The sequence below is a fragment of the Typopeltis vanoorti genome, chromosome 4 (assembly GCF_054136105.1).
Source record: "Typopeltis vanoorti isolate ZY-2024b chromosome 4, IOZ_Tvanoo_1.0, whole genome shotgun sequence".
NCBI classification, from domain to species: Eukaryota; Metazoa; Arthropoda; class Arachnida; order Uropygi; family Thelyphonidae; genus Typopeltis; species Typopeltis vanoorti.
The window spans coordinates 135,737,690-135,750,074 of NC_143552.1; the positions used below are offsets into that span (position 1 = coordinate 135,737,690).

General features: G+C 35.2%; 1 protein-coding gene across 1 annotated transcript in view; it reads right to left on the reverse strand.

Annotated features, from left to right (window-relative positions):
• eEF2 (eukaryotic translation elongation factor 2) overlaps window positions 1–12,385 on the reverse strand; it is a 79,307-nt gene that overhangs the window by 19,017 nt on the left and 47,905 nt on the right. The window contains exon 7 of the mRNA XM_090392009.1: window positions 7,774–7,912. Within this exon, the coding sequence (XP_090248135.1) occupies window positions 7,774–7,912 (139 nt within the window). The remainder of the gene's footprint in view (window positions 1–7,773; window positions 7,913–12,385) is intronic.

Below are 12,385 nucleotides of genomic sequence, written 5' to 3' on the forward strand. Positions count from 1 at the left end.
TACATTTTTATGTCAAGTACATAGATTTAGATAATGCCAATTCATATTTGGTAACAATTATTTTCTATGAAATAAATTAGAATTGCAAATCACATTTTCTCTGATTATTCTATTTTTTTTTTTTTTAATTCAAGTGTATTATCTGAGTCAAGGACCTCAATAATAAACACTAATGAATATTTTTTGATCCCACTGAGAACAGATGCCATCTAAACAAGTGGCAGAGAAGCCTGAATACCAAACCTTATGTTAGGAAACTTATTTTCCCATCCAGATGAAAGAAAAAATATAGTACAGCAAAAGTTGTCCACAACAGCTTTGGCCAGGAGACCTGAAGGCTTGACTTCAGGTCTCCTGGCCAAAGCAACAGGTTGGTTAGTCTGAGAAAAATTCTCTCCTCTTGCTATTATGGTTACTGTTCAACTTTCAGAGATAATCAAAATCAAGAGTAGCAAAACCCACCATAGATTACAGGTCCAATAGTGTCCCACTCCCTCAAAGCATTATCTGGCAGAGTAAAAAGCAACAGAATTATTCACCAAATGATCAGAAAGCAACCAAAATGCTATCAATGGATATGATCCCATGTATTACTGGCAGCTGGCTTGTAGAAATCATTACTGTATTTTTGAACAGAGGAAGTATCTGCTCCCAGATGAATTATGGTGCAAGAAGTCCCACTTGCTGTAAGAAGGGAGGACTAGAGACCCAAGTCCCCACTCTAGAGAAAGTCATGTCTTTAATAAGCAGGGCAGTTGTGTAATGTATTTCACTAAGTTTTTTTGAATAGTTCATGCAGTATGTGTTGGATTTCTGTTGTCCCCATTTAAACAGATACAAAGGCAGAGAAAATAGGTGAAAAAAAATGTTGATGGAACAGTGATTATGTCTTGAACAGAAATCTGTAGGTACTTTAAGCCTTGTTCTTTTTTTCAAAATTTTCCAAACATTTGTTACATTTTCTGCTGGTTAGCTCTTCATTTTGAATTACCATTTCCTTTTCTCCAATGAAAAAAATCCTTTGCTTTTTTCCAAATTATACCTTTTTCTAAAAGGTGCGCAACCTCAACAAATTTGGATGCATGAGACTGCCCCAAATTTGGGAAATGTACATCATCAGAACTTCAGCCCAACGGCCAAGAATACCTAATAGCCTGCTGGGGGGGGGGGGACCATCAGAACTTTAGGAATAACAGTAGTCTGCTCGCTTCTATCCTATTTGATGTTCTAATGCCTGCATGCACGTGTCTTAATCTTAAATTCCTATGAAGATGGCATGACATTGCCAAAATATAGAAGTATATACATTCAAGTTTATTTTAATTTATGTTCCACTTTACGTTGTGAATTCCTTAAGTAATTCAATAATCATATTAGTGTAGATTTTAGTGTTTAATATTTTATACCTGCACGGTTAGCCACGTGGTTATGCACTTTGCAACCATATGCCTGGGAAAGGAGTGTCCTGGGTTCGATCCCCGTAGCAGACGTGAGAAGCTTAAGTATCTTTCTCAGACATAGCCAAGTTAGCTAGTTTCGGGCGTGAACTGCAAGGCTTTTATACCAACAAGTATGTTGGTATAAAAGTCTTACAGTGGCTGCACTGCATAGTTCAGAAAGCCTGGACAGAGGGACAAATTCCCAATGATTGGAGTAGAACTCTCATAGTACTCATATATAAAAAGGGAAATAAAACTGAATGTGAGAATTACAGAGGTATCTCCCTACTGAGTGTTCCTGGCAAGATCTATGCAAGTATACTTGAGAAACAGTTGAGAAGAACTGTGGAAGAAAAGCTGGGCGAAGAACAAGCTGAATTCAGGCCAAATAGAGGTTGTCAGGATCAAATCTTCACTTTACAACAAATAGCCGAGAAAGCATGGGAATATAACAAAGATCTGTATTCAAGTTTTGTCGATTTAGAAAAGGCATATGACCAAGAGAGAAGCTATTCAATACGTTACAGTTATATGGTATCAATGGGGCATTATATCAAGCAATACTTAGTCTTTATTCGAGTTGTAAATCAGCAGTTAGAATTGAAGTACAGGAAGATGGTTTAATGTTAAATCTGGTGAGAGACAAGGATGTACATTATCCCCTCTGTTATTCATTATCTATATGGATCATATTATGAAGGAAAGTGATATTAAACATGATATCAAAATTGGAGATGTAAATGTCAGCTCTTTGCTTTATGCAGATGATGTTATACCTCTAAATAAATCTGCTACAAGTCTGCAAGATTCTCTGACTAAACTGAATAACTGTTGTAATAGATATGGTATATAGGTCAGCAGTAAAAGACAACTACAATGAAAATAGGCAGAATCATCGAAAATGTCAACTGTGTTGTGAATGGAACAAGAACCTGTAGAACAAGTAAAACATTTCAGCTACTCAGGCACGATTTTTAGTGAAGATGATAAATTAAATATAGAAATAACAACAGAATCAGCAAAGCTGGTATGGTGGGAAGTCAATTGAATAAATTCATATGGAATAAGAGAGAAATTAGTCGGAACACTAAATTAGGTGTATACAAGACAGTGTTCAAATTTTAACTTATGGATCTGAGAGCTGGGTCAGAAGTAAAAACACTTGACAAAAGACTAGAGACCACAGATATGAGAGTCCTGAGAAAGATTATAGGCAAGAACAGATGGCATCAATGGCAATATCATTAAAAATGAGGATATTAGGAAAGAACTTGACATTGTCAGCATCCAGGAATGCGTTAGCAGAGCTAATCTCAGGTAGTATGGTCACTTAAACCGAATGGGCAAAGAAAGATTAGCAAAACAAGTGTTCTCTGCCAGGTCGGCAGGAAAACAACCTATAGGAAGACCAAAATATAGGTGGATTGATACAGTAAAAAGTGCCTTAGACAAAAGAAATAAGATCTGATAATGTTGGAGTCTAGACAAGTAACAGATTGATTTGGAGGAAAATTGTAGATAGGAAGTCAGTAATGATGTAATTTTTTACATGTAGGAATATGATGATGAGAATGCAAGTGTAAGAGCAAGAATGTTATATAACTGTGTTAATGATGGGAATGGGCTTTATCATGGAAATGTTGATGAGGAGAGAATGATTTCAACTGTGTTCTTCTTGTATGGGCCAATCAAATGTGTGCAAAGATGTCACACATGAGGCACTAAAGAATAGAGATCTGCAAGTTGTCCAACTGTGTCATGCAGACTGCCAACAGGAGTATACAAAACAACATGTAGATTATGTCTGTACACAAATGCTAGGAGTATCAAAAACAAAGGGTTAGAATTTATTGCCTTGGTTATATGTTGCGACCTCAGATTGTAAGCATTAGTGAGACCTGGCTATCAAGAATCAGACATACTAACTATATCAAGTGTAAAGGTACAGTATTTTTAGGAAGGATAGGAGAGGATTGAGTGCTGCTAATGATATGGAATGACTTGAATTCAGTTAGAGTTGAGACCTATGATTGTACTACTACTAACAGCATGTCATGTGGCAGCAAGTTTGAAGCCATCTGGTGTGACTGAGAATCTAACAAGATCACTTATATAGCAGGAAGATTTTACAGATGGGTGGATCTGTTGCTAGTGATGAAGAAATGCATCACCAAATACAAAAGATGAGTGCAAAAAACAGTAATCATAATGGAGACTAATTATCCAAATATTGATTGGTACCAGTAATCTCAATCTCATGAGAAAAATGAAATTGAATTTGAGCTGTTGCAGGACAACTTCCTCAAGCAGCATGTGATAGAAGGGATGAAGTCAGAATGTTTTGTCAAAATCAAAATGTTTGATTTCATTGTAGTGTCAGAGGGCATTTCAGGTAAAAAAGGTAATTATTGTGCCTGCAGTTGGCGACAGTAATCATGTGGTACTCACTTGGGAAGTGAGTAAGTTTATGAGTACTTCGTTCAGAAAATGGTACATGCTGAACTATAAAGCAGGAAATTATCACCAACTGAGATCTGTTGCTAGATGGGAAGAATAGTGACAGTGCATTTAAATCATAATAATATCAAAATGTGTCCTGAAAGTTCAAAGAATAAATAGGGTAGGAGTTAAATGGATGTGTAATCTTATTAATCAAGAGATTCATAAAAAAGGATGTGGAAGGAATACTGTGTGCATAAGGATGCCCATTATGAAAATTACAAGCAGCAGGCTAGAAGAGTCAACTGTTGTATGGAAAGCAAAGTCTGAGTATGAAAAGAAATGCTCTAGTTCGGGGATTCTCAACCTATGGTACACGAGTCACTGCCTTACTGGTATATCCAATATCTTGAATTAAATATAGTAGTACGTCACTGGAAAAGGTTGAGAACCCCTGCTCTAGGTGCTAAAGACAACCCAAAAGAATTCCATTATGCTGCAAGTAAAACAACAAATATGAAAGTCTGCTGAACGCAGAGTGTGTGAAGGTGACAGATGCACAAGATTGTGAAAAGCTATCAATCTAGAGTACGCAACATTGAGCTCACTGCTACCTCTTCATGGGATGAAGAAACTTGGGTGTATGAAGATGAGGTATTAAAATGAGGTATGCTGCACAAACTGAATAAGAATTCAGCAATAGGTACTGATGGGATATTAGCTGTTCAGCTGAACTGGTTATTCCTTTGACCAGGCTGTTTAATAAGTTTCAGAACAGAAGATTTTACGGGAATGGAAAGAATGCATGGTAATTCCACTGCACAAGGGTGGTGCAAAGACCAATATATCCAATTATCCACCAACTAGTATCTCGAGTGATGAAGATTTTCGGAATGTTGGTTAGGGCTGACAGTGAATCTCCTTTCACATGATCAACATAAGTTGACTAATGGAAGGTCATGTTTTAGCAACTTGCTCACATTCTATAACAACGTTACCATTGAACTAGACAAGGGGAACAGATACACCATGATACCAATCAAGTTTAGCAATGGCAAAAAAGTCTTCCCATTGGAAACAGAGGAAGCATCGCCACTGCATTTACTAACTTGTATGAATATTTCTAAATGTGAACTTCATAACCACCCAGAAAAGGTGCTATATAAAATACACGAATTTGACCTCTATGATCTGGTGTAATAATACCATGGGATAATAATAAAAAAAAATTTGGATTTTGCTAAGGCTTTTGACAGAATACAGTATGGTAGACTGTTGCATAAATTGGAAATAAGGATTTGGATTATAAAATTAGTGGATAAGAGGATAGCTGACATATCAGTGGTATATGTGCTAGAAGATTTAAGGTAACCAGTGGTGTACCACAAGTATCAGTGCTTGGTCCACTGTTATTCATCTGTATATTAATGATGCTGGGAAGGAATTGACAAGGGACATACAGCTATTTGCTGATCATGCAAAGATAGGTAGACTAATCAGGAATGCTGCTGATATGCAATATTTGCTAAATGATTTGAATAGGCTGGAATTGTGGGCATGGGAAAATGGATGTTAGTAAATGTAGTCATTCACTTTGGCATGATTAGATATCCAATGCCATATTATATTTGGTGGGATTATGCTAGAAGAAACTGATGAGGCTAGGGATCTTGGAGTGTTAGTAGTTGGAAGATGTTGAAGTTCAGGGAACATACAGCAAAAGATAATTGCAATGCTGAAACGAATGTTCACATGTAAAGATAAGACCTTACTTGGACTATTGTGCTTAGGTCTGGTCTCCTGATTTCTGTTGTGATTCTGATATAGTGGAGAGAATGCAAAGGAGAGTGTTAAAAATGATATCAGGATTGAGGAATACTGATTATGAAGTCAATGAGAATTTGTAGACTGCAGATACTAGCAAACAGGAGAAAGAGGTGATGAAAATTTTCAATTTATGGAGGATGTGGAAAGGACAAGATGGCATCCTTGGAAGTTAAGAGTGAATGATACTAAGAAGGGGTGAGCAGCTAGATTTTTCTCTCTTACAGTAGGGCATGATTGGAATGGATTGCCATTGGATGTTGTAAACATCCAATGGCAATTGGATGTAAACAGTGTGAATGAATTTAAGAATAAATATGATAGCTGGTGAGTGTAGTATGTGGCTTCCCTTGCTGAATCTGACTCCCTGGAGGTCTCTCTTAATAATAAAAGACCAACCCACAGTACTAATATACATAAGTTTACAACCTTTAATGGGTGGGAAACAAGGGAAGGCATTTTTTCACAACCTATAGTATTATAAAATTTGAATCAAAACTGTTTATATTTAAGTTACAAATATAGCATATTCCAAAATAAGCTAAAGAGCATGAAAAATTTTGTAGTAGTAAATGCATTTCATTTTGGATTAAATACTGTACTATATTATAAGGTAGTCCACAGTTTCAGAAAGAAACTGACAAAAAAGTGCCATCCCTAAAGGATTTTATTTTTTATTTATGTTCCTGGCAATATTTATGCAAGTATACTTGAGAAGGATTGTGGAAGGGAAGCTTGGTGAAGAACAAGTTGGATTCAGGTCAAATAGCAGCTGTCAAGATCAGATTTTCACTTTACAACAAATAGTTGAGAAATCATGAGAATATCACCAAGATCTGTATTTAAGTTTTGTAGATCTGGAAAAGGCATATGACAAGGTACCAATGGGACACTATATCAAGCAATACTTAGTGCTTCAGTTGTAAGTCAACAGTTAGTGTACAGGAAGATGGTTTAGTGTTAAATCTGGTATCAGACAAGGATGCACATTATCCCATCTGTTATTCATTATCTATATGGATCACATTATAATGGAAATTGGAATTAAACCTGATATCAAAATTGGAGATGTTAATGTCAGCTCTTTGCTTTATGCAGATGATGTTATACTTCTAAATAAATCCGTACAAGTCTGCAAGATTCTCTGACTAAATTGAATAGCTGTTGTAATAGATATGGTATGAAGGTCAACAACAAGTCAAAGACAATGAAAATAGGCAGAAGCATTGAAAATATCAACTTCATTGTGAATGGAGAACCTATAGAACAAGTAAATCATTTCAGTTACTTCAGCATGATTTTTAATGAAGATGGTAAATTAAATATGGAAATAGACAACAGAATCGACATAGCTGGTATGGTAGGAAGTCAACTGAATACATTTATATGGAATAAGAGAGAAATTAGCTGTATACAAGACAGTATTCAAGCCAATTTTAACTTATAGATCTGAGAGAGGGTCAAAAATAAAACACTTGACCAAAAATTGCAGATATGAGAATCCGGAGAAAAATTAGGGGCATGAACAGATGGCATCAGTGGCAATATATTAAAAATGAGGATATTAGGAAAGAACTTGACATTGCATATATCCAGGAATGTGTTAGCAAAGCTAATTTCAGGTGATATGGTCACTTAAACAAATGGAAGAATAAAGATTAGCAAAATAAGTGTTCTCTGCCAGGAAGATAGAAATATGTTGGAGCCTTTACAGGTAACATATTGATTTGGAGGAAAATTGTAGATAGGAAGTTAGTAATGATATAAGTTTTTCATGTAGTACTATCATATCCTGCACACTCCTTGAGGGTGCATATCAGGAATTTGATGATGACAACCTAGTCATTAATGATTATAAACCAATAGCACATGGCTTAAGGCTAGATCCTTCATGAATTAATCACAATTATGTAAACATGGGTATAAAACTCAACCTACTGGAAAATACCAACCAAAGCCCCATAGATAAAATGTTATGCTAAAAATTTAACAACAAACAATTCCCATGTTCCTACAAGTGTGGTTTAATGAGTCTAAACAGTACCATTTGCAACACTGAGTTTGTACATACCTATAGCAGCTTCATCATCATGAGGTCCTTCATACAATATCTCCATACGGTATTTTTGAGCAGTAACTGGAGAGGGCAAGTGTATAGTTATCATCTGAAGTAGAGCATCGCCAGCTGGTAACCAATTTCGCATAACAACCTGTAAGAGTAAAATATTCAAATGCGATTCTAGGAAAAATTGTTTTATCTGAAAGCGAAAAGAGTCATTCTTCATAATATAGCAAGCACAGGCAACTGTTCAAATCTCAAAGTATAGATGCTTGTAAAAGAACAAACATCTATATCTTAAACATGTCCTCAGAGTTATAAGGCTTGATTTAAAAAAAAGAAAAAATCTAAGGTTAAAGAGCAGATTTTTTTTTTTTTTATTATTGATGAGTACAAAGACAATATGAACTTAAAAAAGCTAAGCCTATTCTGTTGCATTATGCAAAATTCTGAAACTTACCACCTTAGAAGAAATCAAAATGAACTGCTATGATATAATCCTAACAATTAAGCCACAGACAACTTACCTATAAATGTAGGAATGATGGAAACACATTTAATTATGTACTACAAAAAAACCTGTGTAGTCCAATGAAATTCTCAAATTACTCTGGCATGAGCAAGTAGGGTTCACCCTCCTAGAAAATCAGGAATTTAATACTGCAACCTAAGGTCTGAGCAAGTGCATTATCACAGCAAATCAAATTTTCTGTTAACTACAATTTTATGATGCCATACCGTTGGAAGAAGTGATGGTGTGATTGCTGAACGAGTCTAGTTGTGTTTTTATATAAAAAAATGCCAGATCAATCTAGTCAGCATAAAATCAGAGCACATAGGAAAAGGGGATGCATTCTTTCTTTTTAAAGTGAATCTTCAAATGTTTACAGAAGACACAGGGGATAGAGACATCTACCAATTACACTACCACCCTCCCAACAGTGAGACAGTTGAAACTATAAGAGATTCTGGTATTGAGACTATGTTTATTAAATCTTATGATTTACATCAGGGGTATTGGTATATAAAAAAAGTTAAACAACTAACAAAGATTAAATTCATAGTCCACTGGATGTTTCAACTGTAACATTGAAAAAATTGAAACACTCGTTACTTGTTGGAACATTGTTTTTGTTGTCACGTTCTGTGCTTCATACGTGTTATGTCCGAGATCTGAAGGTAGATTTTTTATGAATGCTGACCACACTTGGTGTAATATCAAACCTTGGTTCTTGTGGGAATTCTAAGCATTTTTGCTGCTTCCTTGAATTTTCCTGTGAAATTTATCAATATATGACATGATCGGTTTTCCCCAAAGTACTTTATGGCTAGTGGAGGTTGTGTGGAAAGCTAGGCCTGATTTGTGTTCTCTTCTTTTTTTCTGTCTTTTTTATGTTCTGCCATACGGATTTCTCCTGACCGTCCCATCTGGCCATACCTATAGTAAATTTTTTTTTTATGCGATGGTGCGAAGGTTACGGTGGATGTAGGAATATTGATATTTTTTTCTAAAGGGAGAAAAGCTACTTTTAAGTTGTACTTGCAGAGCAATGTTGCTGATACATCAAGAATATCATGGATATATGGTAGTGAGATTGCGTTCTTGAAATCTTGTTTTGCTTGTGGGAGCTGTGTTGGGGATTTTCTTTACTGTTTTTGGCTCAAATCCATAAAATACTTTGGGAAAAATGATCGTGTATATATCGATAAAAACTATTTCACAAAGAAATTCAAGGAAGCGGCAAAAATGCTTTTCCAAAATTCCTATACAATGCAACAAAAACCAAGGTTTTTGTTGCTTGTATAGGAATTTTGTTACACCCCAAATGTGGTCGAATTATCATAAAAAATCCCTCAGATCTTGGATATAACATACATTAAGTGACAAATAAAAATGTTCCAACAAACATTCAGTAATGAATGTTTCAATTTTTTCAATGTTACAGTTGGAAACATCCAATGGACTATGAATTTAATCTTTGTTAGTTGTGTTTAACTTCTTTTATACACCAATACCCCTGATGATGTAAGTCATAGGACTTACAAAACTTCTCTGGTTTTCACTTATCCTGTTCGTATTTAATAAACACGTGGTTTCAATATACCGGAATCCATCTCTTAAACAATTGACCCACAGAAATCTTCGTATACAGTTGTAATTATAATTCAGCTCAGGTATGTTATGATTAACAACAGTATATCCTTACCAGATGATTTTTCAGCAACTGTCATCTATTCAGCTACAGGAATTCACTGTATGTTACAAAATTGACAAGCAATTTTTTACGGGGCTTTTTTTTTTTTTTTTTTTTTTTTTTAAACATACCAAAAGCAGCATATTTGGATAAATCTAATCAAGTGAATAAGGAGGAATGTTTTGTATTTAAATTAACACAATGCTAGGCTATGTTGTGCCTTATGTTACACTAATACAAATACAAAACATGCCCTAACATAAACTTGCATAAAATTATTTCTTTGATATACAAAACAGGATTTAAGAATTCTGGCATATTTACTAATGTATTTATGTACTACTAATTTAAGGAAGAATATAAAAATGGTACCCAAAACCTGTCAATAGCGGAATCAAAAGATTAATGCTATGCTAAAGATCAATCAAATGTCTATGCCAGCAACCACCTTTATCCTACCGAACAAAACCATTACATCGATATTCAATAATATTGTGGCAGGATGTGAAAGGATTGCCAGAAGTGAGCGAAAATTGTTATTCATTGTACAGTCAGAATCAAAATCATGGGAGGAAGAAATGTAAGGTATGCAAACAATGGTTATGAATCTGGTGGTGGGGGAACTGTACACATTTGGGGTTGGGTATTTTGCATGCATGTGGATTGAGGAACAGGATGAAATCTGTCCAGGTGGGACAAGCAGACCATAGGTGTAAATATATAAAAACATCAAGAACAAAGGGGTTCAATTTGCTACCTTGAATGTTGTGGTTTTGGATTGTTGTCATTAGTGAAAAGGGTGTGGTATTTTCAGGATGGATAGAAGCATGTGGAGATACTAATATCAGATAAATCAAAATTTAGAGTAGAAACTAACAAAAGCAATAATGTTCCATGCAAGCAGTGAGTGATGCTGCCTGGTGTTGAGGCTAACATGAAATATGGCATGATGTAAAGAGAATTTATTGAGCTGATACAAAACTTCCAAGCAAGCAAAAGAAAGAACTTGAGGTAAAAAAGATATAGCATCAAGATGGGATGTTATGGATATGACTTTTGCCAGTAGCTGGTAATTATTCTATACTGATCTAGAAAGGACTGGATGTTCCAATAAGGATACATGCTGAATTACAAAGATGGAAATTATGACGAACTCAGGAGAATACTCCTGAGTTTGTCAAGGAAAGATATGAGAATTGCATGAGAAACAAGTTTATTGAACAACAGTATCTGGTCACCATATCCACTTTCTAATAAGGTTGCAGGGTTTGAATCACACCATTTGCATGGATGTTTGCAACTGTCTTCAGATGAAAGATTAACTTCATACATGTGAGACCACTGCCCTGCTTATTGGGACCTGAAATGGCTTGAAAACTGAACACAAGAACTATAGGTTTACTAAACCTTTTGTTGTGGGAGGCACAAAAAAATCTGAATGAGGAGTTCAAGGACAAAGAGTAGGAATGAAATCTTATTTTATTCCTACTCTACAGATGCAGAAGGAACATTGATATGAAAGATATAGAACAGGCCAGAAAAGTTATGAGTAGCATGTATAGAAAACAAAGTGTTTACAAAATGCAATTGTGAATGAATGTGGAAGATAGCTATTGAATGTATATGATATGCATTTTCCAGAAAGCACTGTTCAAATAATCAGTAGGTATCACTTTAATCCTATCAATCTGATGTGCGAGTATGGATACAGTACCATCACTACTCTGGACGAGGTAATTCCACAGGAAAGCAGTTCTAGAGCTGCTACATAACCTGGACAAAAATTTGACAATAGGAAAGATGGGATATCAGCTGAAGGAATGTTCAACTGACCAATTGTATAATCTAAGTTTAAACTCATGCAAGATCTTAAGTGTCAGTAGTAAAAGAATGATGCAAAAACCTGATACTAATATCACTCAAGTAGTAGCGAATATTTCACAAAAGTTAATTTTGCATAAAGAAAGGGAGAGGAAAGATTAGCAAAACAAGTGTTTTCTGACAGATTAGCAGGAGAAAGACCCAGAGGAAGACCAAGATATAGGTGGATTGATATGGTAAAAGTGCCTTAGAAGAGAAATAAGATCTGGGAATGTTGGAGGCTTGACAGGTAACAGATTGATTTGGAGAAAAATTGTAGATAGGAAGACAAAGAAATGAAGCAATACTGATATGTAGAACTTATAGAATGATTTGAAAAGGCTAGAACCATGAGCAAATGATAACAGGTGTCAATTATCATTTGTTAGCAAGTTTAATATAATATTAATATGTAAAGTGATACACTTTAGTGTAATTAAATAATTGTCGCTTTCTACTGGGGATTATGTTTGGTGAACCTAGTGATGATATGATTAAGAAGTAAAAGGGTCGCATCCATATGAATGCAAATACAATTCAGAGGATAACTGCAATACTAAAACATTGCC